General features: G+C 44.9%; 1 protein-coding gene across 4 annotated transcripts in view; it reads left to right on the plus strand.

The window, feature by feature from the left end:
* TCEA3 (transcription elongation factor A3) overlaps window positions 1-24,401 on the plus strand; it is a 60,414-nt gene that overhangs the window by 15,626 nt on the left and 20,387 nt on the right. For 3 of the 4 annotated variants that reach the window (XM_070764527.1, XM_070764528.1, XM_070764529.1), the window contains exons 6-10: window positions 12,513-12,569; window positions 15,040-15,120; window positions 18,473-18,550; window positions 22,024-22,184; window positions 23,193-23,248. In XM_070764527.1, the coding sequence (XP_070620628.1) occupies window positions 12,513-12,569; window positions 15,040-15,120; window positions 18,473-18,550; window positions 22,024-22,184; window positions 23,193-23,248 (433 nt within the window). The remainder of the gene's footprint in view (window positions 1-12,512; window positions 12,570-15,039; window positions 15,121-18,472; window positions 18,551-22,023; window positions 22,185-23,192; window positions 23,249-24,401) is intronic. The other variant, XM_070764530.1, reaches the window with a different exon arrangement.

The raw sequence follows: 24,401 nt of genomic DNA on the forward strand, positions 1-24,401 counted from the left end.
ACATGCGCAAAAGCCAAATCTTGTGCGAAAACGTGCATGTGCGATTTCCTAGGGGGTTTGCTTCTGCACATGCGCAAAAGGAACCCTCCCCCCCCGAAATTGGAGACAAGAGCTGCTGGTCACAAGTGAGCAGCGAAATAAGGTAAGAGCTGCGCCCCCAGCCCCTGCCGCCCCACGCCGATGCCCCCCAGCCCACTCCCATCTGCCGGCTGCCGCCCCCTGATGCTGGCACGAGTGATGGGAGCTTTTGGCTCCCATCGGTCCGCCATGTTGCCAGCTGCTGCCATGCCACCCTCGACCCCAGATGCCGGCACGAGCGATGGGAGCTGCTGGCTCTCATCGGCCCGCCGCCTTGCCAGCCACTGCCATGCAGCCCCCTGCCCTCTGATGCTGGCACAAGCGGCCTGCTCGCTCCCCTGTGCCGCGCCTCTTACCTTCAATCTCCTGTTTGATGGGCCATGGTGTGGGGAGTAGCAGGGTGGGCCCGAGCTCTGTGCTCTCCCACTTGTGCCGAGAACAGGCCACCCGGCGGCTGTTGCTTGGTGGCCCCAACTGCTGCTCTAGGTGCCACAGCGAGATTTGGCTGCTGCACATGTGCAGCAGCCGAAATTTCATGTTGACAACCTTGCGGCAGCGCGATTTGGATAAAAATTGCCATTTCTTTGCTTCTGTGCATGTACAGAAGCAAAACCCTGGTAATTTTAACCAGAATCGCACCGGCTACACGTGCATGGTGCTTGCATGCCCAGCGACAATGGAGTGAGCCTACGCACTCCGTTGCCACTACCGGAACCGTGTTCTGGGCGTTCCGGCTCGTAGCCCATCACTGCTCTCAGTCTACATAAAAGAAAAGATACGTTTGTCAAGAATCATGAGGTACAACACATAATGATTGTCACAGAGGTCAAATAAGCAATCAGGATATAATCAATATTAATAAAAATCTTAAGAATACAAGCAACAAGCTACAGTCATACAGTCATAAGTGGGAGGAAATGGGTGATAGGAATGATGAGAACAAATTACTAGTAATAATAGTTCAGATTTAGTAAATAGTTTGACAGTGTTAAGGGAATTATTTGTTTAGCAGAGTGATGGCGTTTGGGGAAAAACTGTTCTTGTGTCTAGTTGCCTTGGTGTGTGGCACTCTATAGAGACGTTTTGAGGGTAGGAGGGGAGGAGTAGACAAATTAAGCCATGAAGGATAGATCCTTCCATTGACCTGTGTTAAATTTTATCAGAACATTCCCATAGCAATCCCTGAACCTCAAGATGCAAATATTTTTCTCCCCTAACTAAGACCATTGCTCTCTGCAGATAACAGGAGGGCAGGAAGGAACCTGGGGGTCTATAACATTATTACTTGCAAATATGTATGCATGCATCATTTCCTCCTCCTTTCTGAAACTCATAAGCATGAGTGCATCTCCTCGTTTGCAGGGCTGTGTCTCCCACTGATCTTTTGGTGCGTACCCTTAACAGATGATACATATTGACAGAGTTAGAAGGGACCTTGTAAGTCATTTAATCCAATCCCTCTGGCCAAGCAGGGGACCCTACATCGTTTCTGACAAATGGCAATCTAGGCTCTTCTTGAAAGCTTCCAGTAATGAAGCTCCCACAACTTCTGAAGGCAACTTCTGTTCCATTGGCTGATTGTTTATTATTATTATTATTATTATTATTATTTATTAGAGTTGAAAAGGACCTTGCAGGTCATCTAGTTTAACCCCTTGCAGACCGTACACCGCCCCAGCCATATGGCAGTTCAATCTCCTCTTGAATGTGTCTAGTCTTGGGGCGTTCACAACCTTGTTCTCACTTTCTAGAAAATTTCTCCTTACTTCCAGGTTGAATCTCTCCTTGATCAGCTTCCATCCATTATCTGGCCTTCAGGTGCCTTGGAAAATAGCTCGACAACACCCCCCCCCCACCTCTCTGTGGCGGCCCCTCCAATACTGAAACACTGCTGTCCTGTCTCCCCTGGTTCTTCTCTTCAGTAGACTAGCGATGCCCAGTTCCTGCAACTGTTCATCATATGTTTTAGCCTCCAGTCCCCTAATCATCTTGGTTGCTCTCCTCTGCACACTTTTCTAGAGTCTCAACATATTTATTATAGTGTGGTAACCAAAACTGAATGCCTTGATTATTTGTTTTGAACCCATATTTGATTCCTCATTGAATGTTCAAAGACCTTTTCTTCCCTACTTGCAGGTTTCAGTGGGGTAGAAAGTAAGAATTTCCTTTTCTACCAACTTTCCTTACATTTGGTAGAAACGGCAAGATTTGCAGGCCAAAAATGATTTTTCTTAATGCCACCATCCTCCTAATTGATTTGGAATTACTAAAATTTATCAGCACAATGGACACAGTTAACTTTCCTCAAATCCTTCCCCAAAGCCAAAATATTTCTGCTCGCCCAATAATATTACAATGTTAGAGATAGGCATCTTTAGAGCTGCAATAATTTTTTTTAATGCAACTTCCAGTCTGTAAAAAGATTATCTCCTTTTGGTTTATAGCTTAAAAAGTAATTACCAGCTTTTTGAATTCAAGAATATTATTAGGTCTTTAGCATCATTCTTATCTTAGAAAAGGAGTCCCGTTCTAGGTTTCTTAAGATAAAAAACGTCTCTCCCTTGATCTTGTTTGTCCTTGGTGAAATGCCAGCCTCTTTAATTTCACTTTCCACTTCAGTGCTGGTGAGTCAGATGTCCCTGGACTCGGCTAACTTGCAGTTTGAAAGATGGCAGAGATACGCTGAGCTGATGGCTTCGGGAAGTTCTTCCAAAGTTTATTAAATAAGGTCTCCAGCACATCTGCTGTTTAGAAGGATATACTGTATAGCTGAGCAAAAAAGAGGCCAGTTTACTGAATATTCCTCAATTCTGTAAAAGATCTGTGGAACAAGATGTAGATTCCCAATGGCTCTTTTCTTGTTTTTTCTCCCTCAATATTTCATCTTTCTCCTCCAGATTAATTTAGTGCCTTTTTAATTCAGTGATTGCCATTTACATAAATCAATACTTCTGCATTTGTACAGCACTTTAGCCTTTAATTTAGTTGCATATTAAGCTGTATGTGGCAACTGTTAGATAAAAAAGAATTTCCAGGACCCATGATCAAGAGACAAAGCTCTAAAAGAATATTGAGAGGGTCAACTGATTTCCTTCCTTCCTTCCCTGCCTACCTCTCCCTCCCTCGATTCCTTCTCTCCCTTCTTCCTTCCTTCTTTTCTTCTTTCCTTCCTTCCTTCCCTTCCTCCCTCTCCCTTCCTCCCTCCCTCCATTCCCTCCCTCCTTCCTTCCCTCCCTCCTTCCTTCTTTCCCTCCCTCCCTCTCGCCCTCCCATCCTTCCTTCCCTGCCTGCCTGCTTGCCTCTTCCTCCCTCCATTCCTCTCTCCCTTCCCTCGCTCCCTCCCTGGAGTGTCATCCAGAATCCAGAATCCAGTTTGAAAATGGCTTGTCCTACCCCAGGATAACCCATCCAAATCTTAGCCATATTTGTCCCTGCTTAGAATTTCTTTTTTTAACCAGGCAGGGTTGAGAGCTGCTGCCATCTGTTGGCCATGTATGTAGTTACCTGTCCTTAACAAAACAACAGAAAACAGAACAGAATAGAATTCTTTATTGGCCAAGTGCGATTGGACACACAAGGAATTTGTCTTGGTGCATATGCTCTCAGTGTACATAAAAGAAAATATACATTTATCAAGAATCATAAGGTACAATGCTTAATGATAGTCCGGGTACAAATAAGCAATCCAATCATATTAGGAACCAGTCAATAAATTGTAAGGATAGAAGCAACAAAGTTACAGTCATACAGTCATTAGTGGGAGGAGATGGGTGATGAGAACGATGAGAAGATTAATAGTAGTGCAGACTTAGTAAATAGTTTGAGAGTGTTGAGGGAATTAGTTGTAAAGCAGAGTGATGGCATTTGGGGGGAAAAACTGTTCTTGTGTCTAGTTGTCTTGGTGTGCAGTGCTCTGTAGCAATATTTTGAGGGTAGAAGTTGAAATAGTTTGTGTCCAGGATGCAAGGGGTCTGTAAATATTTTCACAGCCTTCTTTTTGACTCGTGCAGTATACAGGACCTCCGTGGAAGGCAGGTTGGTAGCAATAGTTTCTTCTGCAGTTCTGATTCTCCTCTGAAGTCTGTGTCTGTCTTGTTGGGTTGCAGAATCAAACCAGACAGTGATAGAGGTGCAGATGACAGACTCTGTAGAACTGTATCAGCAGTTCCTTGGGCAATTTGAGCTTCCTGAGCTGGTGTAGAAAAAACATTTTTTGTTGTGCTTTTTTGGTGTCGTTTTTGATGTTAGAAATCCATTTTAGATCTTGCAATATGGTCAAACCTAGAAATTTGGAGGACTCTATTGTTGATACTGTAAGAGATGGAAGTATGGCCAAGATTCTTCTAAAAATCTACCACAATTTCTATAGTTTTTATTGTATTCGGTTCCAGATTGTTCTGGTTGCACCACAAGGTTAGTTGTTCAACCTCGCGCCTGTGTGCGTCTGTGTGCGAATTCATCATTGTCTCATATGAGTCCAATCACTGTTGTATCATCTGTGAACTTCAGTGGTTTAATTGAAGTTAAAAGCAGTATAGAGAAGCTTTTTGTGCCTGGGCTGCAGTGATGGGCTGCTACAGGTACGCAGAACTAATAGAGAAATTTTGATCAGGTACCCAGTACTGGTAGAAAAAATTTGAATTTTTTTCTTTTTTTCCTTCTGGGCTCTGGGTATGTTTTTCCTATCACGGTAACTGAGGTGTGTGTGTGTGTGTGTAAACACATACAGTTTATATAGTAGATCATATATATTTTTATGTGCCTGTGTGTAATATGTATGTACCCCTATGGCATATATACAAAGAATTAAATAGTATATTTTGGATGTTCAGTCATAGTAATTAGATAGGGAAATTGTATCTCTTGGAAGCGAGGAGAGGCCAGGCACCCAAATCCTTGACGTAAGTGACTTCAAGTTGGCAACCTTTAAGCCAGTCACATGACCTTTAAGCCAGCCCCCCTGGTCACGTGATCATCAAGCCACTCCCACCTGGTCATATGGCCAGCAAGCACACCCACAAAGTAAGCCACACCCACAAAATAAGCCACACCCATAGTCTTTTGGCAGCCCTTTACTGTGACCTTTTAATCTCCCCTTTCTTCTCTGACCATAGCAGAAACAATCTATGGAAGTGTGGCACTTTATTGACGCAGAGAGACACGGTGTTCATAGGTCCTCACCAATGTTCCCTCTAATTGTTTTTCAGTGTGGACGGAAAAGTATAGTGTCTGAGTGGCATAGAAGTAAAAAAATAAAAAAATAAAAAAATTAAAAAAATTAAATTAAATTAAATAATAAAAAAATAAAATAAAATAAATATATTTTAAATTCATGATTTCATTTTCTTTCTCTCTTTCTCTCTTCCTTATTCCCATTCTTTTTCTTTCTTTCCTTTCTTTCTCTCTTTTCTTTCCCCTCTCTTTTTTCTATCTATTTCTCTCTCTTCCTCCCTCCCTCTTTCCTCCTCTCTTCTTTCTCTCTCCCTCGCTCCTTCCCTCTCACTCTTTCCCTCTCTTTCTCTTCCTCCTTTCCTTTCTATTTCTCTCTCTCTCCCTTTCTTTCTCTCTTCCTTCCTCTCTTTTCTCTCTCTTGTTTTTTTCAGCCCTGCAACACCACTCATATGCACAAATACGTTTTGTGCGCCGCGGGGCGGTCGGCTGCAAGCAGGATCTCCAGGACAGAGGCACCGACGGCAGTGGCAGTGGCGGGTCGCCGTACATTGCTGGCGCTGCGCTACACTGGGCATGGACAAGGGACTGGCACTGGCCCACTGGCTGGGTCAGGACTGAGGTGCCAGTCCCATGCCCAGTGCAGCGCCAGCATGTACGGCGTCCTGTAGCACATCCAGCCACTGCTGTCGATGCCTCGCAGCCAACCGCCCTGCCGCCACCACATGGCTACTGCTCAGTGCCGCTGCTGCCAGTGCACTCCCACTCGACCCACGCTTGGTGGCGCCACCTTCGCTGCTTGCCCTGCTGCCCCACACCCGCCAGAGCTGCCCAGTATGGCTGAAGCATGGGGCGGAGTAGGCGGTGGCAGCTGCTGCTGCTCCAGGCCCGCCCCCGAGCTGAGCTTCCTTCAGCTTCCTTCGGCTTCCTTGGAGGCGGCAGGTGAGCTTTGCAGCTTTGCCTCCATGGAAGCCAAAGGAAGCTCAGCTTGAGGGCGGGCCCAGAACAGCAGCAGATGCTGCCACTGCATACTCTGCTCTACGCTTTGGCCACACCGGGGCCAAGTAAGCTGAGGCTAGACCTGTCGCCCCCGGCTCCAAGGGGCAGCCCCCAGCGCGGCCCAGCGCGGGGCATGGGTGGCGGGCAAGCATTGGGAGGGCCTCTCTGTCACCTGGCCGGGGAAGAGCTCCCCTCCCCTCCTCGTGATCTGGGATGGTGTGGCTTTGCGCGCCTTCAACAGGTTAGTGCGCGTGGGTCCTGATGGTTGTGTGGGCGTGCGCCCATGCAACTTAGAGGGAACATTGGTCCTCACTGAGTAGCAGTTGTATTTAAAAAGAAAATCCCTGGCCCACAGCTGCCTTCAAAATTAAGTGAGACTCAGTACATTTCTTGCTTAGGAGGTGTTCATCTCTCAGCTGCATTACTACCAAAACTCATAAATAATATTGATTGCTCTTTTGAAGCAAAATGTACAGTAGGATCTTCTGTAATATGAGCTTAAAGGATAAAAAATAATGCCACTGCTCTCTGGTTTATTTGTATGTTTCACTGCTCCCCTTTTAAAGCTATTTCACTTGACTTGTAACCTCATAAAAGTTTAAACTCCACATTCAGTTCTGGGGAAAAGTCTCTTCCCTCTATCTTTACCAGATACTTTACCAACAGGCTTACCGTATTTTTCAGAATATAAGATGCGCTTCAGTTTTTGGGGAGGAAAATAGGGAAAAGAATCTGCTTACCGGATATTCATCTGGCTACCATCCTTAGTCTGGTCAGTTTCAGCACATTATTTTGTCCGATGGTTAGGGCTTTTAAAAAACCTTATTTGGAGAGAGTAAACATGAAAGAGCTTGCAAGTCAGTACAAGCTGGGAATATTGTTAGAACCTGGTTAGGGCTGGAAAGAAAAATTCTGAGCAAGTAGAGCAATGAAAAAAACTGCAAAGACTTAAGGCTTGGAAAACATTCTTAGCAGAGAGTAACAATGAGAGCTTGCAAGCTGTAAGAGCTAGGAACATCATTAGCACTTGGTTAGGGCTGGAAAGAAACTTACTTGGAGCAAGTTAGAGTAATGAAAAAACTCTGCAAAGACTTAGAGCTTGGAAAACATTCTTTGCAGACAGTAACAATGAAAGAACCTGCAAAATAAGAGATTGGAAGATCGTTAGCACCTAGTTAGGACTGGGGGGAAAAGCTTTCAAAACAAAAAGCTGCATTCAGAGTATAAGTCACACCTGAATTTTCAGCCTCTTTTAAGGAGGAAAAAAGGTGCGTCTTATACTGTACTCCGAAAAATATGGTACATATTTTTGCCTTATTCACATGCAGTTTTCATCACATCTTTCCACGTTCAAAAAAAGCCTTGCAGAGACTATGCATGCATTACAAGCATGAAAAACAAACTTCCAAAACTCTAGGTATTTGTTCTCATGTCTTCTCTTTATAAAGGGATGAGTCATACCGTACGCAACCAGACTTACAATGCTAGGTTTAGAAAGCTCAGAACCACGTCACCTTAAACACGAGCTAATCATCTGCTATAACGTCCTTCCTGTCAACGATTACTTCAGCTTCAGCCACAACAACACATGAGCATACAACAGATACAAACCTAAAATAAACTGCTCTAAACTCAACTGCAGGAAATGCGATTTTAGTAACCGAGTATCAAGCATCAAGCATGGAACTCACTACCAGACTCTCTAGTATCATCACCTAACCCCCAAAACCATACCCTTAGACCAGTGTTTCCCATCCTTGGCAACTTGAAGAAATTTGGACTTCAACTCCCAGAATTCCCCAGCCTGCATTCTCTGGCTGGGGAATTCTGGGAGTTGAAGTCCAAATTTCTTCAAGTTGCCAAGGTTGGGAAACACTGCCCTAGATATCCACTGTTGACTTCACTCAATTCCTAAGAGGTCAGTAAAGGGCGTGCATGTGCACCAGTGTGCCTTCCGACCCCTGTCCTAATGTGTGTGTTTTTTGCTAGTATCATATACAGTATATGAATATTATTATATCTTTGTATACCACCAATATGTACTTGACAAAACAATAAAGTAAATAAAATAATTTGTTGTCAAGTTGGCATCAGAAAAATGCGAAAGCTATTAACTATGAAGCATGTTTCCTTGGTTCACCAAATGGTAAAAAATAATTAATTTATTTGGACTTACATGCTGCTCAACTCTTGAAGGATTCTGGGCAGCTCACAGCCAAATACAAATAAAATATAACATAAAATAATCTAAAACAATCTAAAATTATTTTACTGAAAGAGTAGTAGATGTTTGGAACAAAATTCCAGCAGACGTGGTTGGTAAATCCACAGTAACTGAATTTAAACATGCCTGGGATAAACATATCTATCTATCTATCTATCTATCTATCTATCTATCTATCTATCTATCTATCTATCTATCTATCTATCTATCTATCTATCTAAAGTTGAAAGGAACCTTGCAGGTCATCAAGTCCAACCCCTGCTTAAGCAGGATATCCTACAGCACCCCAGCCAAATGACAGTCCAATCTTCTCTTGAAAATGTCCAGTGGTTGATTGCTCCTAGGCGATCCATCCTAAGCATGGATCTTATCTTATCTATCCTAAGCACAGATCTTATCTTATCCATCCTAAGATAAAATACAGGAAATAGTATAAGGGCAGACTAGATGGACCATGGACTAGATCAGACCTGGGCAAGGGGCGGCCCATGGGCAGCATCTGGCCCGCCCGCTGTCTGTGACCGGCCTGCCCACTATCTGTGACCGGTCCGCGGTGGTCGGGGTCTGCTCCAGTGCAAGGATGAAAGAGCTCACTGCGTCTGCCTGGACTCCTCCGGTTCCTGCTTTCCTGATGAATCATGAGGAAAGCAGGAACCGGAGGAGTCCCAGCAGTCGTGGTAAGCTCTTTCATCCTCGCACTGGAGCAGATCCCGACCTCCTACTGAGAGCGGAAGAGCACAGAAACCACGCAAACACAGCGCAGTGACTATGGTGCACCGTGTTGCCGTAAAACAAACAATTAGGGGTCTGTAGAGTGGGTCTGGATGTTTAGGTCAGGCCAGGGTCTGGGTCTTTACAGTATTGGGTAGAACTGAGTTAATTATATTCGTCCGGCCCTCTAAAACCATCCCAATTTCTCACGCGGCCCCATGGGAAAATTAATTGCCCACCCCTGGACTAGAAGGACTTTTTCTGCCGTCAATCTTCTATGTTTCTATGTTGGTATAAAATGAACAGTCAAGCAATTAAAACACTTAAGACAACCCATGTGTACCCCAAGCCTGCTGGAAAAGCCAGGTCTTTGTGGCTTTTCAGAAGACCAGTCGGGTGGGGGTAGTCCAGATTTCGGGAGATTCGAAAGAGCCAGATCAGCCACAGAGAAGGGCCCACCAGCCAACACTGTTTAGTTGATGGGACCTGGAGAAGACCGATGCTGTGGGCCCTTATCGGTCACTCAGAGATGTGCGGTAGGAGACAATCTTGAAGATAATTTGGGGGGTGGGGGTGGGAAATCCTCAGGATGACACCAGATCCAATTATCAGGTCTGAATAGGATCTGTATAGGAGAACAGACTCAGCTGGGAGACGGAGCTAAATGCACCATTAGTTTGTAATCCCTTCGTAGTTAGTCAAGTCAAACCTTACTTGAATTCTGCTGACCTTTATCTAGCACAGTGGTTCTCAACCTGGAGGTCGGGACCCCTTTGGAGGTCAAACGACTGTTTCACAGGGGTCACCTAAGATTAGGGATAGGCAAAGTTGGCTCTTCTATGACTTGTGGACTTCAACTCCCAAAATTCCTGAGCCAATCATGCTAGCTCAGGAATTGTGGGAATTGAAGTATACATGTCATAGAAGGGCCAACTTTGCCTATCCCTGCCTAAGACCATGGGAAAAGACAAATTTCCCATGCTGTTAGGAATTAAAACTTCTATTCTGGCACCTTAGAACATATTTTTACAATTCGACCAATCAGGCGTTTACAGTGGGGGTGTCCCTCTAACTACCTGCCAATCACCTTAAAGTTCTATTAGGAGAATGGGTGCTAGACTTAAGGCTGGGGCTTACCCCAACATGAGGAACTGTATTCAGGGGTCGCAGCATTAGAAAGGTTGAGAACCACTGATCTAGTGACAATTTAGGGGTGATCATGAATCGAGGAGATTCTTCTGTATGAGCTTGAATAAATCTTCTGTGCCCATGGCAATCCTTCTATCCTTCCAAGGGGGAGGTTGGAAAAATGACATCATGCAGGCTATGATGTCACGATGCAAATTCCGCCCTTGTATCAAAGTCACAGGGCTTCCATTTGAGATGTCATCGGGACAATTTACGTGCTTGTCCTCTCCCTCCTGATGCTGACGAGTGGAGATGTTTTGCCTGATCCTTCCTCAAGCGCATCCCGTGTCTCAGCCTGCTTTATTAGGACTTGGCATTGTACTGCTTAATCAAAAGAAAGAGATTGCTGCTGCAGGAGAAGCTAAAACCTTAGTCAATATCCATCTAACCTCTCAGGAGGGTCTCCAGTTGATTGCCGAGCAAAGGCAGGCTCATCTTTTATTTATTTGCAATTTGTATAAACGGTTGCATTCCAGAAAGACTGGGGGGGGGGGTGTTTCAAAAGAAGGCCCACACCGTAAAACAGGGCAGATAATAAACGCTTGTTTTAAAAAAAGAAATCAGAATTCATAATAAGGGTTTGCTCTCTGCTCTCAATTCCAGTGATAATCTTTGCATCGCAGGTGGTCTATTAGACAGCAGAGTTTAAATAGATTTTTCAAAATGAAGGAAAAGTAGGTGCTGTTAGGGGAGACGCTCTGCTAAAAGAAGGGAAGCACAGAGAAATTACAGATAACTCTTGGCTTGCCACAGTTCATTTAGTGTCAAAGGCAATGAAAAAAGTGACCTGTTTTTCTTACTTACCATCTTTGCAGAATTCTCCACCGTCATGTGAGCGCTCGTATCCCGAATGTGAGCTCGGGAGGCGAACAAAAATGTCGCTCCCCTCCCAGCTCTTATCTCGAGTAGCTCGTAAGTAGAGCTGCTCGTATGTCGAGGTTCCACTGTACTGCAAAATCCCCATTCTCTCCCCACTCCAGGGAGAAGGATACTGCAAAATCCCCATTCTCTCCCCACTCCAGAGGGAAGGATACTGCAAAATCCCCATTCCCTCCCCAATCCAGTGGGAAGGATACTGCAAAATCCCCATTCTCTCCCCACTCCAGGGGGAAGGATACTGCAAAATCCCCATTCTCTCCCCACTCCAGGGAGAAGGATACTGCAAAATCCCCATTCTCTCCCCACTCCAGCGAGAAGGATACTGCAAAATCCCCATTCTCTCCCCACTCCAGAGGGAAGGATACTGCAAAGTCCCCATTCCCTCCCCACTCCAGGGGGAAGGATACTGCAAAATCCCCATTCCCTCCCCACTCTGGGGCCAGCCAGAGGTGGTATTTGCCGGTTCTCCAAATTACTCAAAATTTCCACTACCAGTTCACTAGAACCTGTCAGAATGTGCTGAATTTCACCCCTGGTAGGTAGAAAATCTTCAGCCTCCTCTCCCAGAATGAAAGGACTGGACAGATTCTTTGTAAATGTAACACCAACTTCCACAAGTTTGGTTGAGAAACCCTCCAGGGTATCCCAGTTGTAATCCTGTTTATTTTCAGATATTTTTGGCAGCTGCCTCAATCTGACAAGCAAAAGTCTTCTAAGCAAAACCGAGATGAGATGACAGGGAAGCAATTTCAGGAACTGAATGTTTTTCTGCTTAGAACCAATTAATCCTCATGTATATAGGGGTGGAGATTGTTGTGATTTTTGTTCTAACAGGCTTGTAATCCATCAGGGAGATGGAAACAAGAAGCCTGCAATTGATTGTTGACGTAATCTCTCAAATCTGCTCCACTCTGGGAACCAGGTTGGAGAAAGCTAAGCAAGAAACAGAAATATAAATACTGTACTCCTTGACTTATGACCATAACGGAGTCTGGTTGTAACATCAGACTGGAAGTCCCTAATTGTCCTTTGCTTATGCTTCAGTGGGCTTTTTGTTTTTGGGGGATTTTTTTTGTTTGTCATTGAAAGATGGATATTCTGTGATTATCCTGTTTTTTTCTAGAGTAAACTGACTTGAGCAATGACTTAATGATTGTGAATTGCAGAGCTGAGACACCAGTCGTTTTATTATGTCATCAAAAAAGTTACCTCTGAGTATTGTTCAAGATGTAACACAATCTTAACATTTGTTCTCCCCCTGCAGAGACCCAAAAGATGCTTCTACTTCCCAAAAGCCACACTTGGAGCTCAAAAAAGAGAGGTATGTTTTCAGAAGTCTGGAGATAGCTACTACTCTTCACCAAGGAAGGAGCTTAAAGATGAGAGACATAAAGATTTAGAATGAAACAAAGGTGGAAACAAACTAACATATATCGAATAAATAAATAAATACTATTTTAAACAGTGCTAGTGCTATACAGCAGTGATGAAATCCATTTTTTTTTACTACCAGTTCTGTGGGCGTGGATTGGTGGATGTGCTGTGGCCTTGTGGGCGTGGCGTGGTGGGCATGGCAGGGGAAGGATACTGCAAAATCTCCATTCCCACCCCATTCCATGGGAAGGATACTACAAAATCTCCCTTCCTTCCCTACCCTGGGTGGTATTTGCCGGTTCTCTGAACTAGTCAAAATTTCTGCTACCAGTTCTTCAGAACCTGCCAGAATCTGCTGGATTTCACCCCAGTTATTTCTGACCATCACATTCTAGAGTAACAAATGTATCTTTCATTCTAATACAGTAATACCTCATGATACGAACTTAATTGGTGCAAGGAGGAGGTTCGTAAGACGAAAGGTTCGTAAGACGAAACATTGTTTCCCATAGGAAACAATGTAAAGTCAATTAATCCATGCAACCAAAAAATCCCCCCGCAAAAAAACGGCGTTCGGCGACTGCTGGGAAGTTCGGGGTTCGGGGGTGGGTGGGTGCTGGGAAGCTCCCCAGGCTGGCTGTGACATTTTAAAACAGCCGTGCGGCTTCCCAGCTGTCTCCGAACGCGGAAGTTCGGGTTTGGCGTTCGGCTTCGGGAGACAGCTGGGAAGCCGCGCGGCTGTTGTAAAAGGTGACAGCCGGCCTGAGGGGCTTCCCAGCACCCCCCCGAACCCCGAACCTTTGCCGAACTTCCGGGTTCAGGGTTCGGGGGGGGTGCTGGGAAGCCCCCCAGGCCGGCTGTGACCTTTTAAAACAGCCGCGCGGCTTCCCAGCTGTCTCCCGAAGCCGAACGCCAAACCCGAACTTCCGTGTTCGGCGTTCGGAGACAGCTGGGAAGCCGCGCGGCTGTTTTAAAAAGTGACAGCCAGGCTGGGGGGCTTCCCAGCAACCTCCCGAACCGAACTCGGGGTGCAGAAAAATTTTGCCTCTTCCTACGAACTTTTTTCGAGTTACGAACCGGCGTTCGGGAAGCTTCTGGGAAGCCCCGCCGCCCGGCTGTCACCTTTTAAAACAGCCGCGCGGCTTCCCAGCAGTCTCCGAACGCCGGTTCGTAACTCGAAAAAAGTTCGTAAGAAGAGGCAAAATTTTTCTGAACCCCGGGTTTGTATCACGAGTTGTTCGTAAGACGAGGGGTTCGTATCTTGAGGTACCACTGTACCTATATTCTAATACAGTATATATATAGTATCTCTTTCCATTTCCACCCAACCTGATTCTATTGCATTCTAACTTCCAACCATAGATAGAATCTATTCCATGTGGCTTGGTATTCTGTATCCCCATTTATCTTTTATTTTTAACATTAGTCTGTCTGTTTCTGCACAGACAAGTATTTTCTTTATTGTCTCAGAGCCGGGGTAGCGCATTGGTTAGAGTGCAGACCTGCAGGCTACTTCAAGTAATTGCTAGCTGTAGTTCAGCAGTTCAAATCTCACCAGCAGCTCAAGGTTGACTCAGCCTTCCATCCTTTTGAGGTGGATGAAATGAGGACTCAGATTGTTGGGGGCAAGAGGTTGGCTCTGTAAACCTCTTAGAGAGGACTATAAAAGCACTATGAAGTGGTATATAAGTCTAAATGCTATTGCTATTCTGAAGGGGTGTTTTTGCTCTTCCACTGTTGTGCATAGACAATTCTTGCTTCGGTCAAGAATATCTCCGGGACCGCCTTCTGCCGCATGAATCCCAGCGACCAGTTAGGTCCCACAGAGTTGGCCTTCTCCGGGTCCCGTCAACTAAACAATGTCGTTTGGCGGGACCCAGGGGAAGAGCCTTCTCTGTGGCGGCCCCGACCCTTTGGAACCAACTCCCCCCAGATATCAGAGTTGCCTCCACCCTCCTTGCCTTTCGTAAGCTCCTTAAAACCCACCTCTGTCGTCAGGCATGGGGGAATTGATATTTTCCCTCCCCCTAGGCTTATAAAATTTATGCGTGGTATGCTAGTATGTATAATTGGTTTCTAAATTGGGGTTTTAAATTAACTTAAATATTAGATTTGTTTACATTGTATTATTATTGCTGTGAGCCGCCCCGAGTCTGCGGAGAGGGGCGGCATACAAATCTGATTAATAAATAAATAATAAATAAATAAATTAGATACATTGTCCCTTTATCGTAACCGTCTGATATCGTGGAGAACCATTCTTAAGGTGACCAAGGGAGCACAATTGGGACCAGGATTTCTGATGTAAGTTATTGCAGTCCTAAATTGAGTTAGATTCAATTTTATGGCAAAGAGGCCTAATGATGTATGCATCATTGCCCACATTCTTCATCCCTCTTTCCCCCCCACTTATAAAGGAGGGACTTCAAAGATTCAAGATCTTCCAGCTCTACTTCTAGTTCCTGTACTTCCTCTCCCAGGAGACTGTCGGTGGACAGGTAAGATAATCCAGCCCTTGTGCTAATTCCATTACTGATCGTTTTACCTTGGTTCTACTGATCTAAGCAAGGTTCAGGATAAAGGAGTAGGAACAGTCCTGGGACCTTGCAGCGTTGTGACCTAAGCTTGCCCAGCAGCCCAAAGCCCAGTCCTTGCCCCGATAAACCTTTTTTTATTTAATTTGCAGTGAATTCCTCCCCAGCAAAAAAGGTCTTTTCTCTCGCACAGTCTTTCTTTTGTATAAACTTGATTAGTTTTCAGTTATTTTCTTGAAAAACAATAATACAATAATACTTTGAGTAATTCTGCATTGTTGCATTTTTTTTCTTGAGCTTAATCACATTGTATAAACAATCACATACTTAATCTTTTTTGTTATAATATTTATACATTTCTTTTTACATATTTACATATTATACTTTAACTCTAACTTTTCTTTCTTCATTTTTCTATGCTCAATCCATTGATACCATTAATACCAGGTTTCATAACAATCTGAATCTTTCTGGCCGCATAAATCTATTGTCAGTCTATCCATTTTGGTGCATTCATAAATTTTATTAATTATTGTACTTTCTTGAGGGATTCCTGAGCATACAAAACTTTTGCCAGACCAATCCTTGAGTACATCTCATCTGTTTGGAGCCCACACCATATTTCGGACATAAACACTCTAGAAAACGTCCAGAGATACTTTACAAGAGCCCTCCACTCCTCCACTCGCAACAGAATACCCTACACAACTAAACTTACAATCCTAGGTTTAGAAAACGTAGAACTACATCGCCTTAAACACGACCTAATCATAGCCCATAAAATCATCTGCTACAACATCCTTCCTGTCAATGACTACTTCAGCTTCAACCACAACAACACACAAGCACACAATAGATACAAACTTAAAGTAAACTGCTCTAAACTCAACTGCAGGAAATACGACTTTAGTAACCGAGTAGTTGATGCATGGAACTAACTACCTGACTCTGTAGTATAATCACCTAACACCCAAAACTTTACCCTTAGATTACCCACTGTTGACTTCACCCGATTCCTAAGAGGTCAGTAAGGGGCATGCATAAGTGCACCAGCATGCCTTCTGTCCCCTATGCTAATGTTTCTCCTTTACTTGTATCATGTATATAAACATTGTTATATCTCTGTATGCCATCAATACGTACTTAACTAAATAAATAAATACATTTCATATAACTGGTTGTCCAATCTCTTCTTAAAAAATTCCTTTTTAAAAAAAATAAATATATTTATTGGTTATATACATTAAAAACAGGGTACAGAAAAATAAAGGGAATATATATAATGTACATTCTAGCAATTATAGTTTACTTATATAGCATGCGTGATTGGGGAAGGAGAGGGAAAGAAAGGGAAAGGGATTTAGAAAGAAGGGAAAGAAATACAAGAGGATCTCTTCTTAAAAACTTCCATTGTTGGAGCATCCACAACTTTCTGGAGGTAATTCGTTCTACTGATTAACAGGAGGAAATAACTCTTCTTCTACTCCTTCCTTAGAGGAGATAAGATCACACACATTGACATGGAGAGAATTTATCCTGCTGCTTTGTTTTTCAAAAGGCCCTAAAACTGTGCTTTGAATGATCATGATCTGTGATGGCGAACCTATGACACGCGTGTCAGCACTGACACGTGTAGCCATTTTCGGTGACACGCGGCCGCCGAGAAAAGGGGAGCTTTAGGGAGTGGCCAAGATACAAATCTCCCCGCTTTCCAATTTCCCACCGACTGCAAGCAGGTATAGCAGGGCCACCGATAGGCCGGTACTACCGGGACTGGCGTCAGGGGCCCGTCCAAACTGAAATTTGGGCGGGGGGGCGCCCGCCCCGGTTTTGGCCCGCCACCGTGTGCCGGCCCCCTGGCGCCCGCAGCAGTCATTGTGCCACAGCGTTCGCTGTAGCCTGCGCACGCCTGCGCCAGCGCACCCCAAAATGCCGCCCGCCCTGCACACCCTTTTCCAAGGGCGCGCATGAACCAACCCCCCCCGCCTCTAGCCCCCTCACGCCCCTGGCTACTCGCTGTTGCCCCCTGCCCGCCCGCCCGCTTCGCCTCTCTTTCTCCTCCGCTGCAAGAGAGGCGCAGCAGGCGGGGGCCGGCGAAGGCGATTTTCAGTGTCAGGCGCGCGGCCTGGCGCACGCTGTCCCCATCGCCCTGCCAGCTCACCAGGAACATTCAAAGTAAGAAAAACCTTCGCTCTTACTTTGAATGTTCTGGGCGGGCTGGCAGGGCGATGGGGAGAGCACGTGCCGGCCCGCGCGCCCGACACTGAAAATCACTTTTGCCAGCCTCCGGAGAACGAAAGAGAGTGAGAGCGACAGAGCAAGATAGAGAGAAAGTGAGAAAGAGAGGGGGGGGGAGAGAAAGAGATAGCAAGAGAGAGAAAACGAGAGAGAGAAAGAAAGAGTGAGAGAAAGAAAACGAGAGAAAGAGTGTGAGAGAGAAAGCAAGAGAGAGAGAGAAAGAAAACAAGAGAGGGAAAGTGAGAAAAAGAGAGGGAGAGTAAGAGGGGTTATTAATTTGTAATTAAAAAAATCATGCTGGGCTCGCAAAAAAGAGAGTCCGAAAAAAGAACTCTGTGGACGTCGCGCTGTTTGCTTCCTCCTTTGGCGGCTCGTAACTAGATTTTTACAACCCCCTGCCCCCCTTGATAAGCTTTTTTCTTGAATCTGACCAGTTTGGGGGGTCGCCCCCCCCAGGAAAGAGTTGCAGCAGGAAAGCAGCGCATATGAAAAGCGCGCTGCTTTCCCGGAAAGCCGGCTTTCCTGGCCGGCACAGGGCTTTCCCGGGCAGCTGGCTTGAGCCTTGTGCCGGTCAGCAAAGCCGGCTGCCCGCCGGAGACGTGGAGAGAAAGAAGGGAAAGCGAGGGAGGGAAAGAGGAGAGGAAAGAAGGAGGGAGGGAGGGAAGGAAGGGAGAGAAAAGTGAACGAGAGGGAGAGAGAAAGGGAGGAAGAGAGGAAGGAAGGAAGAGATAAATATAAAGGGAGAGAGGGAGAAAGAGAGGGAGAGAGAGGGGAAGGAAGGAAAAGAGAGAGAAAGAAAAAAGTGGAAGGAAGAGAGAAGGAAAGAAAGGAAGGGAGAGAGAGAAAGAGAGAGAGGATAGGAAGGAAGAGAGAGAGTGAGAGAGAGCAAGAAAGAAAGAGTGAGAGGAGAGAGGAAGGAAGAGAGTGAGAGAGAGTGAGAGTGTTTTTTTCTCAAGGTGACACACCACCCGAATTATGCTCGGTTTTTTGGCGAATTTTGACACACCAAGCTCAAAAGGTTGCCCATCACTGATCTAAGTTGAAATTGTTACAATGCACCTCTCTGTATCCATTCTAGGAGAACCTCTACGGGCTCCAACCCAGCAGCCTCACCTCCTGGATCGCATAAAAACAAAGAGGGTAGCAAAGATGAAAGGTAATGTTTGGCTGGGGGGAGGTGTTCAAAGGAAAAAAGAAGGCCAGCCAAACCGTGAGGCATAAGAATGGAGAGCAGTACTAAAAAAATGAAGTGGCTCCAATTGCCCATTGCTTCTACAGGAGCTGTTATTCACTGTTAGAGTGCTTTAGAACTACAGTGGTACCTCTACTTATGACCTTAATTCGTTCCATGGCTAGGTTCTTAAGTAGAAAAGTTTGTAAGAAGAAGCAATTTTTTCCATAGGAATCAATGTAAAAGCAAATAATGCGTGCAATTGGGGAAACCACAGGGAGGGTGGAGGCCCTGTTTCCTCCTAGGAGATTCCTAGAGAGGCCCCACGGAGGCTTCTCCCTGCCTTTTCCAGCCCTGTTTCCTCCCAGGAGGTTCCTAAAGAGGCCCCACGGAGGCTTTTCCCTGCCTTTTCCGGTTACAGTTTTGGAGGTTCGGATTTGTAAGTGGAAAATGGTTCTTGAGAAGAAGCAAATAAATCTTGAACACCTGGATGTTATCTAGAAAAGTTCGTAAGTAGAGGCGTTCTTAGGTAGAGCTACCACTGTAGATGTTTCCTATATCAGCCTAAAATAAATAGTTGTCCTTACATTTTTATCTGAAACCTCTTCAAAACTATCAGTGGTTCTCAACCTGGAAATTGGGACCCCTTTGGGGGGTCGAACAAGGGTCACGCTTTGTCAAGTGGACTAGGTGTCCACTTGAATGATTTTTGCAGCCTTATTTGATAATAAACCATCACAAAAACAACAGTATATGATAGAAAAAATATGGTCTTTCTAATGAAATAAAAATGAAGATGATTGAAGGTGAGGAAACAGAGAGCTGTTTCCTCACCTTCAATCATCTTCATTAGAAAGAGCATGTTGTTTTCTATCACTCTCTGTTTTCTTACCTTCAATCATCTTCATTCTTATTTCATTAGAATTAGCATGTTTTTTTCTATCATGTATGTTGTTTTTATCATGGCTTCTTTTCAAATAAGGCTTCAATTTCACCTGGTCTACATCTAAATATATTTTTTACCATCACAGTCAATCCATATTTATTAATCAATCGTCCCTCCTCAAATTTCTACCACTCTTGCCAAAGGGAAGAAACCATGTTGTTGTTTTTCAGTAGCCTGCATTTTTCTTTTCGTTATTTTCCTTTTTAATTATAAGCTATCAAAGGTTTTTATGCAGCTGAGAGACATAATAATTAAAGTATATTAAGAAATTGGGTGATTGATATTGTTTTGTGATCTTAATCTGCAGTAAAGATATTTTGGTTTTTAAAAAACCCACCATAGTTTGCCTCAGAGAATTTCAAAATAAAATACTGTGTGTCTATAACAGTGACCTCAAAATGGGGCAACTCTTATCAATATCAAAATGCCGCTGAAAGAGTTGAGCTAGTTTCAAACTAGATTTTGATTTTCTTTCTCTCCCCCTCTCTCTTTCTTTCCCCCTCTCTCTTTCTCTCTCCCTCAGTCTTTCTTTCTCTCTCTCTTTCTTCCTCTCTTTTTTTCTCTTTCCCTCTCCCTTCCTTCCCTTTCTTTCCTTCTTTTCCTTCCACCTTTTTCTCTCTTTCTCTCTTCCTTCCTCTCTCTCTCTTCCCTCCTTCCCTCCCTCTCACTCTTTCTTCCTCCCTTCCTCCCTCCCTCCCTTTATATTTCTCTCTCTCTCCCTTCCTTTCTCTCTTTACCCCCTTTCCCTCTCTTCCTTCCTTCCTTTCTTTTCCTTTCTGTCTTTTTTCTCTTTCTCTCTCTCTCTCCCTCCCTCCCTCTTTCTTTCTCCCTCCTTCTCTCCTATTGCTTTCTCTATACCTCCTTCCCTCCCTTTCCCCCTCTCTTTCTTCTCCCCTCTTTCTTTCTCTCCCTTCCTTCCTTCCCTCCCTTTCTCTCTCCCTCTTTCTCCCCCCTCTTCCTTCCTTCCCCTCTCTCCTGTCGGGTTACCCGGCTGCACTCACTCCCGGCGATTACCAGGGCAGGAGATAGCAGGCACTCACTCTCCTACATTCGCTCTGATGAATCGGATGTGGAGGCCAGTCCCAGGGACCGAGTTGGACTGTTGCCAGCTGGAGGGAACGGGGTTCGACCTCACGTTGCCCCCCCCAAGCGCAGGGTGGGCTGGCAACGGAACGAGGAGCTCACATGCAACATGGGTGCAATCCCCGCCTCCTTCCTCAGAGTTGCCTCAGGGCAAACTTCTGGGCCCCGCCATGTGCCTCTGGGGGGAGAGGAGGCTGAGCGCTCTGGCGTGAGCTTTAAAGAGGAAGGTGGAGGGAGGGTGAGGCAAGAGCTCAGGTTTGGGCAGCGCTGTCAGCTGAGCAACAGGAACGACTGCTGCTTTTTCCTCACAGAATACACACACACGCACACTCCTGCAGTGCTGCCCAAACCAGAGCTCTTGCCTTGCCCTCCCACCGCCTTTCTCATGACGGGGCGCAGAAGTTCACCCTGAGGCAGCCCTGAGAGAGGAGGCGGGAATGCGGGATGGTTCCAAGGCAGAGGTGGGGTCTACGAAGTCTTGTCCCGCCGGTTTGCTGTGAAGGGGGGGGGGTAAAGGAAGGAAGGAGAGAATAAAGAAGTGGCGTTTGGTCCCACGCCAGGCACGGCTTTCCTGGTTCCAGACACAAAGGACATCACAAAGAGGAGCAGGAGGTGCGCTGACTTCCAAGCAATGGACCCTTCCTCTTCCCAACAAGAGGCCATAACACTGCCATGTGGGGGGGGGGAGGGGGGAGGAGGAGACCAACCAGAGTTGTGTCGTGCAAGCCCCGCAGCGGCAGAGCTTCGACGTTGCCGAGACGAGGAAGAGCTACACCCCCCCACTGCGCAGCCTGGGCTTTGCTGGGGGCTGGCTTGGAAAGGGAGTCCAAGGCACTTAGGGTTGGGCCCAGGGATCCTGGGGGCAAGGCATCCCCTTGGTGCATCTTTTGCTTCTGTAAAATTTCTATCTGTCTGGGCTTCGCCTCCACGGGACTCTCAAGATGTGCTGAGGGAACACCTTGTCCAGTTCTTTGCAGCAGCAAAGTGTCTTCTTCCCTCTCGGGTGGAATAGCATTTGGCTCCTACACGGGGTTTGTTAAGCCCTGTGCAGAAGGCTGTTGCTACCTGCGCCAGCGTGCACCTGCGCATCTTAGGGGAAACACTGCCTAAGACTATGAGAAAAGACAAATTTTCCATGGTGTTAAGAACTAAAATTTCTATTCTGGCACCTTGGAACGTATTTTTGCAATCCAACCAATCAGGCGTTTACAGTGGGGGTGTCCCTCTAACCTTCCTGCCAATTAGCTTAAAGTTCTGTTGGGAGAATTGGTGCTAGACTTATTGTTGGGGGTCAACACGACATGAGGAACTGTATTAAGGGGTTGTGGCATTGGAAAGATTGAGAACCACTGGGTTAGGGGCTATATTGAAGGGATAAAAAATTAGCATGTTTCATTAAAACAAAAATCTCACTCGATGTCCTGCTCAGATCAAATGACAGATCTCGAAGTGAGCTGCCCAGGATGCCAATCAGCCCTGTCACACCAACATTTGGAACATCTGTCTGCTTCTTGCCCTCCTGCTATTTGACTGGAGACTCAATTAGGGACAAGTGTATTGAGATGATCTCCGCAGCCCTGAAAATGGATGGTGAGAAAAAAAAAACATCCTGGGGGGAATTAAGACATTAATTTAGGATGAGAGTCAAAGGGAACTAGAGAGTTTACAGTCTGATCTGGAGCTCTGGTCCAGATGTTTTTATCTCCAGCAGTTTATAAAGTCAGTATATTGTCCGTAACAATCTGGGTCCTCATTTTACAGACCTTGGAAGAACGGATGGTTGAGTCAACCCTGAGCCGGTCAGGATCAAACTCCTGGCAATAAGCCTGCAATCCTACATTCTAACCACTGTGCCACCATGACACAACATCGATATTGATGTAGAGATGATTGATAATGCCATCCATTTTACTTATTGTACCACACCAAGCAGCAGCAGCAGCAGAAAATGTCTGTAAAAACAGTCTGTAAAATAAGATAAAATGAAGAGCAACCCTAAGATAAAAAGCAACTCCAAATCAGAGGCATTTACAGGGAGAGCCAAGGAGATAAATAATGAAAAGAACATCACAATGCAAACTCTGTTCTTTTGGGTGTATGTCACAACATCAAATGTGGGTTTGGAAGTGACAGAACTCATGGCATGTTGCTTTATCACTTTAATAAAAGCATCAGAACCTGCAAATGCTCCCAGTTCAAATAAGTATAATGGAAACAACAATCCATAGTTTTAAAAAATTCACATCCAGAAGTAAACAATTATTTTCTGCTGCTACTGCTTATTGCATTATTGATATTAATAGGCATTCTACAAGGAAATTATAATTTTTTATTGTTGCCCTTACACTAGTTAATTATGCATTTATTTTTTAAACTAAGGGGTGTTCAACTTTAGCATTTTTAAGACATGGGGACTTACAGCTCCCATGCTTGCTGGGAAATTCTGGAACTTGAAGTCCAGAAGTCTTAAAGTTGCCAAGGATGGGTAGCGTGATCTAAGTATAGAAGTTCAGGATTTTTTGGTTGGATACAAAACTGAACATTTTTTTCCCTTCCGTCTCCATTTTCATTTCTTTCTCCTTTTCATCTCAATGCAAGACGATTACAAAGAATTTATGGTCAACTGTGAGAAGATGGCAGCTGAAATTGAAGATCATATCTTTTTGATATTCGGGTCTGCTGGTTATTAGTACAGGTGGGGAATGTATCAGAGTGGGAAAGGTTCATGCTAATATTGGACAGATGCTGCCTTGATGAGTTAAACACAAAAAATCCAATCATTTGAATTGTTATAAATTCGAGAGATGCTTTCTTGAACTTTTTTTCCCCTAAAAGGTTAAGAGGCTAAAAAGGGTTCAACTTTGTATGGGAACTACAGTAATTGCATACCGCTTCGGACAGAAAGTATGCTCTTCTGGGAATATATTAGGCATTGTTAAGATTCAGAGTCATGAGAAATATAAAAACATTTGAGAACATCTTAATTTTAATAATGCGTAATATATTTATATATATATATATGGCTATAACTAGCTTTTAGGACTAATGGCAATTCTCCGTCTCTACTGTGGGCAGATTTGTTCTGTCTGTATGGGAGATGGAGAATCAGCAAGATCCTGGGTTTGCAGGAATGCCAAAGGAAGAAACAAACAAAAAATCAGTATCTTCAGGGATTGGGAAAACTGTTTGGAGCAGAAAGGTGGAATGAGAAAGCAGAAACAACCGCAAGAATTGCTAGAGATGCAATTTTCTGCATGTTCTCTTCGTTTTCCACATATTTAATTTTTATCTCACCTGTTTTCTTACGACCATTACTACTTATAGCATAGCATTCAATAGCATTTAGATTTATATACTGCTTCACAGCCCTCTCTAAGCGGTTTACAGAGTCAGCATATTGCCTCCAACAATGTAGGTCCTCATTTTACCCACCTCAGAAGGATGGAAGGCTGAATCAACCTTGAGCCTGCTGAGATTCGATCAGCCAAATTGCTGGCAGCCGGTGATCAGCAGAAGTATCTTGCAGTACTGCACTCTAACCACTGCGCCACCAAGGCTCTTATAGTAACATACGGCAGAGAATATGCTTAATACTTTTTCCTCCTTCTCTTCACAACAGCAGCCCTGTGAAGTGGGTTGGGCTGAAAGTGGGGCACTCCCAAACTCACTCAGCCTAAGGTGGGACTATAACTCACCGTCTCCTGGGGATTGGCTCAAAGTCACCCAGCCAGCTTACATGCTTAAGGCAGAATTAAAACTCACCACCTCCTGGGGATTGGTCTAAAGTCCACCATCTTGCTTTCATGC

The sequence above is a fragment of the Erythrolamprus reginae genome, chromosome 11, assembly GCF_031021105.1.
Source record: "Erythrolamprus reginae isolate rEryReg1 chromosome 11, rEryReg1.hap1, whole genome shotgun sequence".
Classification (NCBI taxonomy): domain Eukaryota; kingdom Metazoa; phylum Chordata; class Lepidosauria; order Squamata; family Dipsadidae; genus Erythrolamprus; species Erythrolamprus reginae.